General features: G+C 48.9%; 5 protein-coding genes across 5 annotated transcripts; 3 read left to right on the plus strand and 2 right to left on the minus strand.

The window, feature by feature from the left end:
• Window positions 1-1,734: 1,734 nt before the first annotated feature.
• On the plus strand, window positions 1,735-3,183 carry N7457_004776 (uncharacterized protein; the record flags this gene model as incomplete). The annotated part of the gene is made up of 1 exon (XM_057175821.1): window positions 1,735-3,183. One exon carries the CDS (start codon window positions 1,735-1,737, stop codon window positions 3,181-3,183), a length of 1,449 nt encoding a protein of 482 aa, XP_057032868.1.
• A 925-nt stretch (window positions 3,184-4,108) lies between these two features.
• On the minus strand, window positions 4,109-7,441 carry N7457_004777 (DNA ligase (ATP) DNL4; the record flags this gene model as incomplete). The annotated part of the gene is made up of 7 exons (XM_057175822.1): window positions 4,109-4,128; window positions 4,188-4,626; window positions 4,682-4,787; window positions 4,844-4,976; window positions 5,027-5,158; window positions 5,215-7,322; window positions 7,374-7,441. 7 exons carry the CDS (start codon window positions 7,439-7,441, stop codon window positions 4,109-4,111), a joined length of 3,006 nt encoding a protein of 1,001 aa, XP_057032869.1.
• A 717-nt stretch (window positions 7,442-8,158) lies between these two features.
• On the minus strand, window positions 8,159-11,473 carry N7457_004778 (uncharacterized protein; the record flags this gene model as incomplete). The annotated part of the gene is made up of 5 exons (XM_057175823.1): window positions 8,159-9,102; window positions 9,153-9,297; window positions 9,346-9,603; window positions 9,664-11,167; window positions 11,226-11,473. The coding sequence occupies 5 exons, from the start codon at window positions 11,471-11,473 to the stop codon at window positions 8,159-8,161; spliced, it is 3,099 nt and encodes a 1,032-aa protein (XP_057032870.1).
• A 470-nt stretch (window positions 11,474-11,943) lies between these two features.
• Window positions 11,944-13,461, plus strand: irs4 (the record flags this gene model as incomplete). Its single annotated transcript, XM_057175824.1, has 1 exon — window positions 11,944-13,461. The coding sequence occupies one exon, from the start codon at window positions 11,944-11,946 to the stop codon at window positions 13,459-13,461; it is 1,518 nt and encodes a 505-aa protein (XP_057032871.1).
• Window positions 13,462-14,303: 842 nt separating this feature from the next.
• Window positions 14,304-16,971, plus strand: N7457_004780 (uncharacterized protein; the record flags this gene model as incomplete). The annotated part of the gene is made up of 9 exons (XM_057175825.1): window positions 14,304-14,407; window positions 14,464-14,509; window positions 14,615-15,027; window positions 15,079-15,646; window positions 15,698-15,736; window positions 15,788-15,856; window positions 15,910-16,169; window positions 16,224-16,873; window positions 16,925-16,971. 9 exons carry the CDS (start codon window positions 14,304-14,306, stop codon window positions 16,969-16,971), a joined length of 2,196 nt encoding a protein of 731 aa, XP_057032872.1.
• Window positions 16,972-17,026: the final 55 nt, after the last annotated feature.

Below are 17,026 nucleotides of genomic sequence, written 5' to 3' on the forward strand. Positions count from 1 at the left end.
ACATAGTCCCAACAAATATTAATACTCATTTCAAAACAAGAGCTATGACTAGCTCACACGAGAACAGTAAAAAAATATCACTGTCTACGGCGTACTCCGTACTCCGTACGTTGTATAGCGGTTCACCGCAATTACCCTCGCCTAGAGCGGTTCACCAGCCACCCCTCGACTTTGTTTTTTCGACTTGATGTGTGTTTGTATGTCACATCTATGATGCCGTCTTCGATGTGTCAAATGAGAATGTCTCGATAACTATGTGGGTGGGTCGACCTGGACCGCCTTTTACGCCCAAGGCTCCAGTATGAGGTGTCTTTGGCATCACACCATGGGGAGTACTCCGTACTGTTGATAGGTAATGTTTACTTACTCGTACAGCAGCAATCACATACCATGATTTGAAGCAACAGGATATCAACAGCCACAAGTAAAGCCACAATAATAATAGGCACGGAATATAGGGAAGAAAATAGGGGCTTCACCGCAATCATGTCGGATTATCCTCGCTTAAGGCGCTCCACTAGCCACGTCGGTCTCCTACCTGACTTTTTGGGACTGCAGCCACCCGGTCCCTTTTTTAAAAAAAATATTTTAATGTCTAAAATATACAATGTATGTACTCCGTAGGGGTACATCTAGACCACCTACGTCGTACAACATACATCATGGGAAGGCAAAAGACGCAGGGGAATCCCTGTCAGTGTAGCCCGATGTTTATGATTTCTTTTGCGTAAAACAGAATATGTCGGCATAAATCGAAATGGATCCCTCGAAGCCCGATGTCCCAGGAGCTAAGATCGGATTTATAATACATTATTTAACGGGATCTAATTTTTTTTATTATTTCTTTTTCGGGTTTGTTTTTCTTCGGTCTCGATTCTGGGGAGAAGGGTGTCGGCACAACACTAAAAGCAACCTTAAAGGGCCCACATGCTCAGCTCGATTTTCTGATGAGAGATCTTATTCAGTTAGGTACCCCGTATATGTTTTGATAGAGGATAAATTTATGATTGGTGATACTTACTGTACCTCTGTATCTGTTAAGCTGATCCTCCTTATATTGGCATATATTAAAAAAAAAAAAAGAGAAAAAGAAAAAAGAAAATCTCATTGAAAAAAACGATTCTAGTGCTCCGAACTCCACCGGCGGAATGTTCCATGAGTAATGAGAATTGTATGCAAAAATACCCAGATACCGTAACGGTCATCAGACACAATCCGGAAGCCGGCATTGTCCCCCGCACAGCCAATCAATCACATTGTAAAATAAATTACCGTCCTGCTTTTCCTTAGATCGTTACCAGCGTTTACCTGCCCAATACGGTCTTATCTATCTGAGATCACCACTTTCTTTCTCATGATCTCTCTTCTTCCTACCTTTACGCCTCTCGACTTTACTCTCTACTCTTGTCTCCTGAAGAAACTCTCTGCCTCACAGGCGTTTCTACCTTGGGCTCTCTACCTTATCACCTGTCTCTGCTATCTTATCGAATCGCGTGCGTCCCTGCATACCCTTGTCTCACGGCCCTATCCGCTTCCCTAGCATCTCTTTGGGCCAACACATCTCACCATCGGATTGGCTACCAGTCCTCTTCCGCCTGACTCGTAAGGCCGGAGATCTTGTTGCCAAATACTTTCTCCCTCATCCATGTATCTCGTCCAGACACTCGACCAGAGTGCTTCATCCGGTCAACGCCTCGCTAGTAGCTGTGATCGTGTGATGAAACATCACTCAAAATGATGGTTCCTAGAGCATTCCTACTTAGCTCGGCACCGCCGCAAAAGTCCTCGCAGTCTAATGGGATGAAACCCTTCATGCCTTCAGATTGTTCGGGCCTTCATCTCCCCGCTACTCAAAGCGAAACCCGTGGATCGAGCAACACTATCCCAGTGGGGATTCCCCCAAAGCGTGGTTCGCGGACTATCTCAGAACGTCGAGATAGTCGATCCCGTACTCCGTCGAAAACATCGGAATCCTCTCGCCGATCCTCTTCCAGCTCGTCAAACGACCGCCCGAGACCTACGTCATTCATCTCGATGTTGGATGCGACGGCCATCCCAGTCCCGCGACGCAACTGGTCAACCCGCAGACCTCGAAAGCTTCCTCGTGGAAACCACGCAGAGGATTTCAAGCGCATGATACAGGAAGATCTCAAGTCGAAAGAGGATCATTTCCTGGATGGGACTGCATACTCTCCTCTGGATATCCTTCTCAGCCCACCCGACGATAATGAGAAACTCTTGCCTGGCAATGACTCCGAGCATGAATCCCCACAATCGGTGAGGTCAACATCAAGCGAATCAATGCCATCATTAGACCACGGTCTAGCATCTCCCTCTAGTCTTTCCTCGCCACCAACTCCCCCCAGTCACAGAAGTACACCGGAGAGACGACAGCCTCGGTACTCGCATTCCGAGGAGTGTGCCTTTGACCACCCTTTGCTTGAAACTGAACTCGAGGAGTGTGACTTCATCGAAATAAAGAATGACTTTGAGCCTGTCACCCCCGATACAGTATCCACAAAGCGATCTGCATCATTTGGGCGCTTTGGCTCTACTTTCAAGTCGAATCTTACAGCTTCCTTACGGGCTATCAAATCTGCTGCCCAATCTGTATCAACATTTGCGACACCATCTGTTCAACCGGAGGATTTCCTCACCCGATCCCTTTTCACCATCACCCCGGAGATGACCGATGACCGGCGTCCGCTCCCAATGCAAGAAACGCCTTCTCCCGCATTGCGACGTTACTTGAACCCGAGTCCAATGAATCCCACTCCGATGTCACCCGCAGAGATGTATGTCTATAATGACCCTCACGACACCCCACATGCCCCTGGTACTTGCCCAGTCTCGATCCAAATGCAGACCTATCGCCGAAGCGGCGGCCGTGGGAACCGGAAAAACCATTTCCACATCGCGAGCAAGGACCAAGGTCATGTCATTTTCGAACCAGAGGCCCCACCAATGTCACGCCAGCGCGAGATTCGCGAGAACAGTGACTTCTTACGAGTGGTGGTCCTCGAAATGAACATGCGCCGCAGTGGCAAGCTCCGCGAAGACATCCCGCCACGCGCTCGCATCTGGTTGCCAGCACGCAAAACGAACTACCGCTTGTCGGGACAATACGATGGCGGAGACGAGAACAACTCAGTCCCTTCTCGATGGGTGGGCATCTCCGCCTAGTGAAATAGAGATCATGATAGAACCCCTATCTTAGCGCAGAGCGCAAGAAGGGCATGATACATCTCTCTTCATCTCTCTGGCTATTTCACTTCAGTACATACGATCTTCTTGCTTTTTTCTCACTCTCATTTCATGTTATTCTCTGCAAAGCGCGGCGTTGGGCTGGGACGGTGTCATGATCCCCACACATATTTTCTCTCTCTTTGTTACATACCCCCATGGTGCCTTGGTAGCCTACGTTTTTTCTCCTTTCTGCAGGGCCTTGTTCACTTGCCTTTGATAGATCTTTTCGATCATCATTCACAATATCAGTTCAAATTCAATCGAAGTTTGAAACATATCAACTATATTTTGTCCTATTAAGTGTAATCTAAGGTCATTATAGGAGAGATGGACTCTCCTTGAGCCTGTGCTATCAAAATTTCCGACGGTTTGGAATAGCATCCCTGACTTCTCTATTGGACTGATGTCAAGACGTCAAAATACTATACCGCTTACCATGCATAAAGTTTGATATGTACGGTGTACTCCATACATGTGTCAAAGTCAGTGAGATCACCTTGCATGACGTGAGATCCGCATGGCATGATGAATCTCGGGTGTTTTCCCAAACTTTTATATTCTCCTATTAATCGACAGGGTTCAAACCTTATTGCTATACAGTCTGGGGTCCGGGGTCTATACATTCGAAGACCACTACAGAGTACTGCGTACTACGAAGTACAGCGGTACAGCCTCGATTCAAAAAATCGGATGATTCATAAAATATGATCTAACGACCCGACTCGCTTGCGATTGAATACGTCGCAAAAAAAGAAAGCGGCGTATCAGCCCAACATGAACCGGGAAATATATGATACTTCGTAACAACCAGGAGATCACTGTACCCGAGGCCGCAGAATCCTGCGCGATTTCATTCACCGGGTCATCGCGGAGCCGGGAATCCTGCAAGAGGTATTAGTAAAGACGCCCCCGAAAGCCACATGCGAGATCTTCCGACTTACTCTCCTCGTCCACCAACGTGCCATTCTTCCAGCTTTCTTCTACCCAGTCCACGCTCACAAGGTGCGGCATTTTGTTACCCGGATGCGCGGCAAGGGAGCTTCGGAGAGATGAGATATCTGTCGAAGACAGTGTTTCCGGATCAATTATCACATGTGTGATGCCCGAGCTTTGTAGAGAAGTGGCACTTGCTGCGCCGGCGAATCGAGCTGTGTTGCGAGCGAACTGGAGACGGTGGGTCTTTTTCAGTTCTTGGGGGCTGTGTTCGTTTTCGCTGTCGGTTGAGTAAAAGTGGAATGTTAGGCCGCGGAAGAGCCAACCGCATGGAGCTGTGTAGCCGGCGTTTACTTTGTCTTGAATTTGAGTCTCGATTCGCTGGAAAGTTTCTGGGTCCACGGTATAGTCCGATTGGTCTCGGTTCTCGTCCATTTGCTTGAATATCTGGGATATCTGTTAGTCAATGCACATTGAATTTTCGCTGATTGGAGTGTCATACGTCCGTGAGCTCGTCGACGGTTGTGTCGCGAGTATAGCTATCCATGAATTTGTCGACATTTGCTGTAACTTCTTCCTCTGTGCCCTCTGTCATGAAAAACATATGTCTGGGTGCATCAATGTGGTTAGCCCTGTTAGTCTCTTTTGGGTGTCTAAAACATACTTGGGCTCAAACGGTAGAAGAAGATCGGGCAGGCCTGCATCTATAACATTCTGCTTTACACAGTCGAGGAGCCAAGATGGTCGGATTATGTTTTGCTGTCCATTTTTCTGCAATGAAGCGACTTTGACTGTTCCTACTAGAGTGTTAGCTTGCTTTTTGTTCTAAATGTGGAATATCACTTACTCCGCTCAGCAATACATATTGTATCGACCGCAGCCGTATTAGTTTGATAGATCTTGCCCCCATTGGCTTTTACAAGTTGTTCCAGCTGAGATTTTGTTTTCTTTTCTGGGGCGCTCGACTCGGTCATCACGACTACAGTCTGTTAGTATGGTTCATTCTGTGGAAAAGAACACAGGAGAAGGACATACAGAAGTTAAGCTCATCAAAAATATGCCCAGAAGGCCCGATGTACTGGGCATCGACATTCTCTTCGTAGCCAGCAACTGCGAGTGGTTTCTTAGTTGCTCTTTTCACTCGCTTCTTTCGAGAATTGTCAACAGAGAACTCTTTTTCCCGGTGCTCCTGCTCTGCATTAGACTTGAGATCAAGGAACTCCTGGATCGAGAGCGCGGTCTTCCAGTCCTTGTCCCTGCGCAACTTCTTGAAGCGAGGGAAGCGCAACGTCAATCCCATGCGGAATTGATCACTGACTGCGACTGAGGCAGCTTTTACACACAGAACAATCGAGTCAGACGGCTTGATCCACATATCTGGACGCTCATGCTGAGCGTCGCCGCCAGCGAGTTCGATAAAGGAAGTTGGTGGCCTTTTCGCATCCCACTCCTTCCACTTGCCCTCTGTATGATGACGGACTTCCTGATAGTCAGCTGCAGTGAACCCACCACCAACTTTGCAAAAGGACCAGCATTTCGTAGGATCTGCTCCTTGGGTGGAATCGCCGTCTACTCGTAGCCCGCAGAGGAAACTGGATAAGGCACCTCCTCGATGACCTGAACCATAGTATCCACCAATCACAACAACGTCAAGAGACTCTCCAAATTCAGTCATATAGTCTGGTTTCACTTTCATCCAGTCATCATGGCGTTCGTTCAGTCGGTATGGAGAGCGAGGGTTCTTCAACACAAGACCCTCTGAAGCTTCGGCAACGACCTTCCGCAGAGCTGCTTCGACTTCTGTTGTTGTGGTAGCTTCCTCGTAAGGGTGAATCTCGAAGCGTCGATGGACAGGTCGGATGGTCTTTTTGAGGGCATTGCGGCGATCACGGAGGGTATATTTTGTCAGATCGCGTCCATTCAGATGTAAAATATCGAAAACGCGGTACAAAGGCCGGGGTCCGTTTGAGAAAGGATTGCGCTGTTCCGAGAGCGCCGCGGTCTTCAGTGTGCCAAAAGGAACGATGGCATCCTGTTCAGGATCCCAAGTGATCATTTCGCCATCAAGAATGATGCTCTGGACTCCATCCACAAATGCATCTTTCAGATGCCTTGTCAGAGCACCGTTCTCATCGTAAATACCATTCCCGTAGAGATAGGTATATTCTTTCGCTTTCCGCGACCAAAAGCCAAATCTTCGACCGCCGTTGGTTGATTCGTCAGGCACCATGTGGAGTTGCATGCGCTCACCATCCAACTTCTCCTCAATCCAAAATACATTGTCATCTTCTGTTGGTTTCATACGAGCAATGATTTTGTCGAATGAATGCATCTGAAATTGGGCTAGCTGCGGTTGGAAGCATTGCATCAATGCAATACCTCGCTCCTCTCCCTCGAGTCGGATATTGGGATCATGAAGCTCCCAACACACACGTCGCAGGCTGCTGGAAATACTGTACAAATTCTCGGCATCGGGGTGCCAAACATCAAAGAGTGTTCGTTCGGTAGCACCAACCTTCATCTGTCGAAGAATGATGCGGATGAGCCACAAAAGTTCTTCGGGATTCATTCGCCGGTAAAACTCTGTCAATATTGGTAGTTGCTCATCCTCCTTTGACGCAGCAGATAACTTGTCTAACTTCTCATTCACCTCGTCGATCGTCATATCGCCCGGCTCGGTGCGCATAGGTCGTTTCGAGAGAACATCAAAGCATCTTCCGGCAAAATCACCCGCCATACGAGCTCCAGCACCCTGGCCAGGAAGTTTCCAGTTCATAAGATTATGTCCGTCTTCTGATTCTTTATTGATTTTCATGATCTTGACAAGCATCTTCCCAATAGCCTTCTCCTTGATGCCATACATAGGTCGATCACGATCTTTGTCAGGAAGAATTAATCGCAGCGCGGGATATATGTCATCGCCGACTTCCTTGCGCCACCGCGAAATGAAGCGCTCAATCACATCGCGTCGACGTTCGAACGGGTTGAGATTTGCAGCACCTTTGCCGTGTGGGCCAACTTTTCGACGGGCTGGCGCGGAAACGGTAGGCTTCTTTTTAAGCTCACTCAAAGGATTAAACAGGTCAATGTACAAGTCGTGGAACGGCAATGTCGGAGCTCGATTGTGAGGTCTATTGGGGTATCTGCCAATCGCTATTAGTGATATGTCTATGTGAACTTCATTTCAGGATTACTTTTCATCCAAATCCTCCTCTATCTCCGGCTTGAGGCCATCCTGGGCCAAGATCTCGTCAGAATCCATGGTTGCAAAAGTGAGAGGAAGAGAGAGGAACTGGAAGTTGCGTTACCCCAGATGATTCTAGGCTGCACTGCTGATAAGATAATAGATAAGATAAGAGCTCCCATGAGCCTCAAACTACATGTATGTGTACAGGTCAATTCAACTCAGGAAATGTGAACTGGACCTTATCAGTAATCCACATTTATACAATTCGCTGGAGAATGACACTAGCATAAAGCGATTTAGTTCCCACCACAGGGTATATCTGGATTCCTAAACGTAATATGGTAACATCAGCTGCACACCAGTCCCATCCCGCTTGAACAGAGCTGGCAAAGACAACTGCCCCAACCAATACTGTGAAGGAGTTGAACTGCATATTTCCTTGTACTGCTCGGATGTTGATTGAGGTCGATTGGAAACTGTTGGGCTATGGAGGGCTTTCTTTCGGTCATTTACATCGAGAGGTTTGTCGGAAAGATATATATTGATAGACATGTAACGACAGGATTTTTTGAATGTCGTTTCCTAAATTGATCAGTGATAAATTGTAATATTATTTTGCGCTTGGGTTGAATATATATTCAAATCAGAGAATATATCCAATCACTTCAATTCAATTCAAGAGGGTATATAGCAAATGGTAAAACGAACGAAAGAAACACCAGATGTGTAGCTGAAAATGAACAACTTGTCCCTATTTGCCATGTACCATTTATCCTCCACTGCAATTGCAAATCAGACATGCTCATCAGGTCTGCGATTCTGCTCCAAAGACGAATGATACGAGCTCAAATCCGCAAGTCTAGCCAAAATAGCCATGAACTTCTTCGAAACACTCCATGCGGTCAAGCCCGAAAGAATCTCACATCCAACGCGCAAGACCCTTTCTGGGCCCTCAGAACCACAAATATCACCAACACCAGTGACATTCCCTCTCATAGCGTGGCCCTCCCGAACAAAGAGCTGCACGAGTTCGTCATCACATGGCCGATCGAGATGAACGAAACTCGGTTCGTGGAGGGGCTCCGAACGTGGGGTCGACTCGACAGATGTATTTCCATGGCAAGATCCGTACGCCCACAGCGTAAGCACCGCAATGAAAGCTGCAACAGGCTCGTGGAATGCGTTTGTTGAGTAGCGCCTTACATGCCACAGGGTGACACCTGCATGAATGATTGATAGACGGGCTTTGTATTGGTCGTGTTTCATCCAGCGCCAGACGTACTGCCACTCGAGGGACTGGTGTCGTTTACTCCAGCGCAGCTTCTCTGTTGCGAGGGCGGTTGCGAGGGAACGAACTTCACGGTACGGGGCGAGTAGAAAGAGTCGAGCGGCGTGGAGGTGGAGAACAGTTGGGTGCTCGAGTCCGGCGGCTTTGGCGACTGTGCTATTAGCGGTCCAGTGGAGGATATCGAGGCAGTCGCATGCGCTGTTTCTCCATTTGGAGTATGATGGGATCCCTGGGAGCCATACTGAGCCTGTGGGGATGGCAGTCTCGCGAGATTGCTTTTTTGCGGTCGGGTTCCAGAACGATAAAGGTCGCCGGAAGTAGTCTCCTACTTCCCACAGTCGGTGATAAAGAGCGTGGATAAGCAGGATATGACTGAATTCTCCTATCCCAGAAATAACTCTCTTTTCAATGTATAGAATATGTACTGCGTCGTGTAATGACTCATTGGCTGTAAAGAGTTAGGGCTTGATCAATCATTAGGCCCCGAACAAGTCTTACGGGTTGACTTCTCCCACAGTGACTTCCATGTCTCTGCAGAGTGTGCTTGCCACAGTGTTTCATGAGCGGGCAGAGCAGCTTGTCCGTCATCTAGCGAAAGGAGGGGTCGGTCATCAGAGTAATAAGCGAGTGTACAATCCACGAGCTGTCATCGTCAGTGAAAGCAAACCATCTATTCTCCAACAAAGCTTACCCATACGCAGTAGCCGGTGCGTCTCCTGACCTCATCTTGAACCCAGGATGACCATGCTACTTCTGCTGGCGCCACATTGAAGTTCATTCTCGTCGGTGCCAATAACCGTGAAGTCTTCATGAGCGACACCAAGTCACCAAAAGTGCTCAAGGCAGAGGATTTTTCACGCTCGCTGCTACTATGGAAAAGTCCAATGCAATTGAACAACATAGCTTGCAATAACTCGAGAGAAGCCTTACTAGAGCCACGCCTTTCTTTCTGTTGGTGCAACATGGTTAGCTGGAAAGGTATCAATAGATGTAATAAGACTTTTGGTACCTCAACATGAATACCCCGTCGAATAAATTCATGAAGGGCAGTTGTACACTGTTCGACCTCAGGAATGTGAGAAACATGACACCCAAGTGCCACTATTGACAAAGTCAAGAGCCAATGACATGTATTGGGATTAAATTTGGAAAGATGCAATATCGGGTAAACGACCTGGAATGCGTCGAAGAAGAACATGATGAACCGGTTGCATTCGTCTGCGGTAGGAAAATTCTCAGAGTCGAATGCCTCAAAAAATGGATTTTTGTTGCGACATAGTTGAGTAAAATTTCGATATAGCTCATCGTACGTCGAGAGTTCAATCTGCTGGGCGAAGCGCATTACATCTTCCGACACGTGGTCTATCTGAACTTCAGAGATCCTAGGAAAGTTGAACTGTCGTTCACCGTCTTCGACAAGCAGTTGTTTGCCAATATCAACTGGCTCTGCAGACGAACGGGACCAAGGAGTAAGTTTCTTCCTATATTTTGGCAGTCTTGCTCCGGCACCATCGATGTAGTAATCCGCTGATCGCTTGGAAGAATTCACTGATTCAGCATGAGGAGAAAGATCATTCATAACGTGGGAAGATTGATTGGGGCTTTCCACGTTACGTCCCAAGGAAATATGCACAGAAGGTGTCTGGGAGACCTGCTCTGCACGCGAAGGGCTAATTTGCCCAGCATTGATGACTGGCGGTTGCCACGCTGGTCGAGAGAAATAGGCGTCTGGGCTGAGAGACTGGTTGTACTGCGAAGAAACACTCGTAGACTGTGGGGCCTGACCATAAGTACCGGAAAGCAACTCGCTAGGGAGCCAATTGATAGTGGAGAGGATCGATTGGTCGAATAACGTGGGATCAAACTCCAACGACACCTCCGGATTTTCGACCAATGTCATTTCTGGCTGGAGATCCCTGATTTGAGAGTCTAAATTGTCGGATGAACGAACCGCAAACTCTTTGGATGTACCAGCATTCGAGGTATCATATGTCTGATTGGTTTCTTCCGAGTACACCTCCAGCGGTATTTGTGCTGCCGATGGGCGTTGTGTCTCATTCGCGATATATAGACCAGGAGTCGAATTGTCTGGGATGATATGTGCATTTTCCGATATTGGCTTTATTTGACCACTACTAGAAGTAGATGACACGTTAAGCGACGTTTTGGATGTTGATACCGGCTCATTTGTAGGGTGTGCAGCAAACTGGCCTAGATGAGCGGCTGGATTTGAGTCTAGGTGCATGGCCTTGACGTTGTCATTTTGCGGGTCAGTATCTTGCATGTTTGAATCTCTCGTAGCTTTCGCTTTGGACCGCCGTTTAGTGGGGTACTGGCATTCAAGCGAACGAGCGTCGCACCGCCCGCATGGCATACCGCCACTACATCGGACTCTCGCTGTTGCGCAACTGAAACAAGCCCGGAACGTTTTGACTGTGATTCGGTGAGTCCGTTCTTTGCCGCCTTCATTTTCTGGTGCATGGTGAGTAAGTTCATGCCGATGAAGAGTATCGCTGTGATTTACGTGTCAGCGGGACAGCACGCCAGACGAGGCATGACTCAGGCGCATACGTTCTGGAGAAATGGCGGCCGCACTGGGTGCACTCAAATGGCTTCTCCTTCGTGTGACTCCGAAGATGTCGTTTTAGATGCTCTGGTCGACGGAAGGTGCTGCTGCACACTGAGCATTGAATGTGGCCAGCACTCAGTCCCTCCCGCTCTCCTGTATTTTGATCATCTGTACCTTGGCGATCTTTAGTGCCGGTCTTCAGAACACGAATTGGATGCTCACCTTGAGCATTGTCTTTATCCGAGAGCATGGCGCCTCCAGAGATGCCTCACAGCAGCAAGCCTCTCCTTTTATGCAAGTCACATTGCAGATGCAGAGGAGGGGGGACAAGCTGCGGAGAAATTGGCAAGGATTGGCGGATGATTGGCTTCGATTTAAACGCGAAATGCCGGCTCGGTTAATTAGAGTCCGGGGTTGACAGTATGGGGATGGGTCGTACGGAGTCGAGCGGAGAGTGAGTTGATAATGGTACTTGGAAGAGTGTATAAGTATCTATAGAATTGTATGCTTATTTGAGGTTATTTCATGCCAAACATGGAGTTCGTGTCTACTCTGCGAGTCGCGTAGAGAAAACGTGCTGCGGTCGGGTGCACGGCCATTTCCGCCATCTCCCCTATCCCAAAAGCAGCCATACGCTCATCGTGGATCATCCTATCCTATCGATCCCGGGGTTTCCAAAGTGGCTGGATCAAGCTCTGATCTAAAATTGATACTGAATCCATGAATGGCGAGGCTGCAAATCCCGCGAACCAGCGGTTGGCGCCCCATATGGCCCGGAATGACGCTTTACAAGGCGCCACACTTGCCTTCCAGCACTCCAGAGATTCGTCCCCCAATGTGAAGGCGAGGTCTGCTGCTACAGCTGCAGCCCTAATGGCAAGCGATCGTCATCCGAGTCGTCAAAGGGCTGAATCTGACGTTGGCCCAGAAGTGGGCTCTGTAAAGGATAAGATCGGGAGATTGACAAATCGGCCACTTTCGCCTCCTGCCAGTGTGTTAAGTGTGCGGGGACGAAGCTTGGCTCCGCCTGTATCTTCAACGCCCGAGATCGCGGCACGGCTCGCTGCATCAAGATCCCCAGCACGGGAGACCGCTGGTCCGTCGGCCGCTGCGATGCTTGGTGCGGTACGAAGCGCAAGCCGGGTGCCACCGTCTCCAGAGAAGTGCCGGCTACCATCTCCTATGCCTGTTCGCTCAATCCATGGACAAAATAATCCCCTGGATCGCATACCGCCGGAAAGCGACTTAGAGTCTGATTCAGATCAGCCTATCTACGGGCGTTCTTTACCTCAACGATCTATGACGCACATGGGTTATCTTGATAGTCGCGAATCAAGCCCTCACCCCTCTTTGAGGTCACGAACCTCTTCTATGCCACCAGATGAATCAAAACCCAGGCTTCCTCCCCGTGTACCTCCATCACGCGGGTCTAATAGAAACCATGGAGTCATGACAACACCTCAGCGAGCTTCAACACCCAGCGTGATGTCTATATCAAGCCACTCGAATACTACGAGTACCCCCAGCATAATAGATGACTCCACCAGCATGAGTGAGGAGGCTCTCTCTAACGCCATTGTTGCCTCATCCCTGGCGTCAGCTCGAGCCTCCCCATCAATCAAAGTTCCCCCGCCACTCCCTCCTCAGCGACGACGGGCACGTTCCATTCTGAGACTCGCAAACCGATCCAAGGGTGATCTATCAAGGACGCCAAGTCCACCGAAGAGCATGCCACAGACACTTCGCGGCATGCCGAAGCTCACCGATGCCGACCACCGAAAACATCGGAACCCACTCCACAAACATCCCCATAAACACAACGAGGGGGATCGTAAACGCTGGCGACGTGAAATAACGGAGAAAGAGCGCAAACGATACGAAGGCGTCTGGGCTTCAAATAAAGGGCTCCTCATCCCTGTCGGCATCACCAACGAAAGAACCCTGGCATGGCCACCTCATGTTTCGGAGATGGTCCTCAATCTAGTGGTACGAGAGATATGGTCCCGCAGCCGTTTGCCCGAGGTGATTCTAGAACAAGTGTGGGATCTAGTTGATCACCATAACATCGGGCTTTTAACGCGTGAGGAATTTGTGGTTGGAATGTGGCTGATCGACCAATACTTGAAGGGACACAAGCTTCCAGTGAAAGTCCCCGATAGTGTCTGGGATAGTGTACGGCATGTTGCAGGCATCAAGCTCCCCCTGGCGGAGAAAGGCAGGAGCCATACTCCGCTATAATATGTGCGGAGTTCGGGGTGGGGGATACGAGTTGAACTATGCACATCACCCCTGCGGTATACTTGAGCCTGTAACTAGTCCGTACATACAACATACATAGCATGCCTGGCCAACTCCAATATGGTACTCCGTAATTATATCTGTTATACCAATCGCTTAGCGAATGGGCCACTAGGAAGTGTATGTGGGATCGCATTTTCCCAATTTAATTCCGAAGCTCCTGTTGGCTGGAGGGACCCGCGATCGACAGATCGAAGATATGTACAGATAGAAGCCTCCCGGGCTTAAACGATCCCAAGCCATAATTCGCAACTACATCATCGCGCTTCGATAGCGCGGAAAATGTGGAGCCACGTGACTGCGAGGTGTGGTAAGATTACCAATACCAGATTACCAGATTACCCGCCGGTCGCTCGCCACTCGGCCAGTGGCGTGGTAAATAACGGTATCGGTATGTTGGCCTCCGAGCCTCCGTCTCCCGAATTCCACCTTTGGTCCGGTTGTTCTCCTGAGTGCTGGGTTTCCCTTAGATTCATGTTTATATTTAGATCGAAATCATTCTCATGTCCATGCGTGCATTTTGACAAATCCTACGCTCGTCTCCGCTTAGTTTCATTGCCAAAAGCAAATCCCGAAGCTCCCCACGGCTCGGGATTTGCGAAGATCAAGCAATCAACACAAAAGTCTCTATATCAGCGCCCTTCCTTTTGGCCCTGCTGATGATTCTAGCAGAATGCGCCATTTCAACTAGTGACCGGTTGCGAAGACACCGAGAGGTGTCCCAATCAATGCTTTTGTACGGAGTAGAATTATTGAGATCGTCTTAGATCGTGTGATCCGCCATGGCCGATACTATTCACGATTATAACGCGCTTGCCTCGACGGCACCTCGGCCGGTTCGCAAGAAGTTTGCCAAACCGCCAGTTAAGGTAGCTTGTCTACCCTGGTGAGCAAATCCCGTGCAAAAAAAAGAGGAACCACTCCACTAACCGGTTACTCCAGCCGGGCTTCGAGAACACGATGTGGCGGCCAGATGCCATGCGCGAACGTATGTATCCTTTACCTTCGGGATTCAATGCTTTGTTTTTTGTGGATCGAATGGATCGAGCTTGGTCTGATACATCTTCATTGCATGGACTGATTATCCCCTTAGTGTGTCAACAAAGACAAAGAATGTTCTTATTTGCCCAGCAAACGAGGCGGGCCACGCAAAAAGAAGGAAAAGCCCTCACCGTCCCCAGAAGAGGAATCGACGCAAGATGAAGCTGCTCCATACACTGCTGTGCCCTCACCTCCAGAGTTCGATGAAGGTGGGTTGTTCGCGATCACGCTAAGAAAGCGACGTACTTACCGAGGCTTAGTACCGGGGATGTTCAACCAAATCGATGAGCTTTCCTTGCCTGGCGCTGGTTTGAGACACCTAGACTTCCAATCCGACGTTCCATCTATGTTCCAAGGCTTCTTCACCGGCGATGGGGGCCAGTCACATATGCAAGTGCCCCCAGTACCGCCGTCATTGAATAGCGCCCAGTGTTTTGTAAGGACATATGGAAGTGAGCCCGAAATGTAAGGCATATCCCTGCAAGATCTTAGGTGTACATCATCTAAACTGTCCAGTTTGAACGCCTACTATGACTTTATTCACAACTATTTCCCCATTCTTCCGCCTCGGGCATCTCCACCATGTCGGGATATGCCATTGAACTGCACCGTCCCATGTTCAAATACATCGGAACCTATGATGATGTACCGGCCTCGTTCACCTTTAAGTCTTGCAATATCCGCAATTCTAGCTTTGATCCCGCATCCAAATGACTTGGACCCGTCATCTCCAACGTCTATACTTCAGCGCAGAGCATATGCTCAGACTTTCGCCAAACTCGCCCATTCAACCGTCGAAGCGGAATGTGATCTTGATTTGTCGTCAACGGACCCCGGTCAAGCATTGGCCTCTGCACGACCTTTCGTTGGACGGGAACGATTCCACTCCCATGCTCCGGTAGATAATGAAAGCCTCTTGGCTCTTCTGGTACTTTCAGTTTATGAGTATTCGCAGCGTGGCAATTTGCTCAAGATGCGATATCGTGCCGGTCAGGCTCTTGCAATTGCTTTGGATAAGTCACTTCATGCCCAAGTAGGGAATGATGAATTTTCGGAGGCTCGGCGGAGAGCTTGGTGGATGACGGTTCGAACCCTTCTCTTTCGGTTGATTGATCTTATTCTAATAATGACTTAGTATTACTGTGTGATTCAAGGATCTATCGTTAGTACGACGGTAAGCATATTGACTTCTTGATCTGGGTGGTTGAATCTAACGAAGAAATAGATGCCTGCTATCGTCATTAATGACCCTCAGTTCACGACTCCCTATCCATCGTTTTCATCAGATACCGAGGTTCGTTCCCAAATACCCGTCTTTCTGTCTTCCATGCGCTAATTGATCTTTAGGGTTGGTCTATATTGATCCAAGCCCAACAGGTACTTGTATCTGCGACCCAGTTTATTGGCGACCTGGGCAAGTGCCTTTCCTCTCAATCGGGGATGTACTATATGTTTGAACGAATGCAACAGCTCGACGCATGGATCAACTCTGTGATTGCACAAGCCGATCTCCTCCCACTCGTGCCCCAGACATCAGATTTCGGCGATCACAACGAATCCATCACAGCTCAAACGATACGCGCAATATCCCGAATCAAACTATCCAGGTTCGTGCACCGGCTGCCTAATCATCTATCAAACCAACTAACAGTAATCCTCAGTGCACAAATCAAAACGCACCGCTTCCGAGCATTCTCTGATATCCCAATCTTCATCAAAAAACACTGCGACCTAACAGCAGCAACCCAAAACAGCGTCTCCACAACCAGCAACCCAAAGCCTCCAGGCATGCAAAGCATCACCTGCTCCTGTTCCAGCTCAAACCTAACCTCCTTCGAACGAGCCGCCTCATCCGAATACCTGACTCCACCCGATTCCACCACTTCCCCAGATATCCACCCAGATATCCACACATACGGCCCGCAATACTCGCAGTATCCATTCGCATCTGGGTTCCCATATACCACGCAGCAATCCGCCAAAGTCTGTCTCCGGGCCGCACTCGTTATCTCCCGCTTGTTCAATGGCCTGCCTGTTCCACAGCCTCTGACACATCCCCAACGACAGCCTCGCGCCTTACCTCGCACGATGCCTTCGTTCGCATGCTGCCTCATGCAAAGTAGCTATGCCATGTTCATGATATACTACAAGGCGCGCGTGGCGAAGCAGCTTTCGCCTGAGTCAATGGAAGATGAGCGTGGCGGAAGTTCAACGGACCAGCTCATTGAGGAATTACGACAGGGCTTAGAGCGGATCATCGCCGCGGTATCGAATTATTCGCTTGCATTTGAGGCTCTGGATGGGATGAGAGGTTAGTATTCTGTCTACTCTGGTATGAAGTTCCTTGCTAACGATCTGCTAGATGAAATCGAAGGTGCATATAAAACGGCGTTCTCACTAGCGGTTTAGAGGGTGCCTTTTCTTATATCTTTTTTTTGGGGATTATCTTGATCCTTTGTTCTAC

Source organism: Penicillium paradoxum (assembly GCF_028828445.1).
Source record: "Penicillium paradoxum strain IBT 22861 chromosome Unknown utg000004l_segment0_segment0, whole genome shotgun sequence".
NCBI classification, from domain to species: domain Eukaryota; kingdom Fungi; phylum Ascomycota; class Eurotiomycetes; order Eurotiales; family Aspergillaceae; genus Penicillium; species Penicillium paradoxum.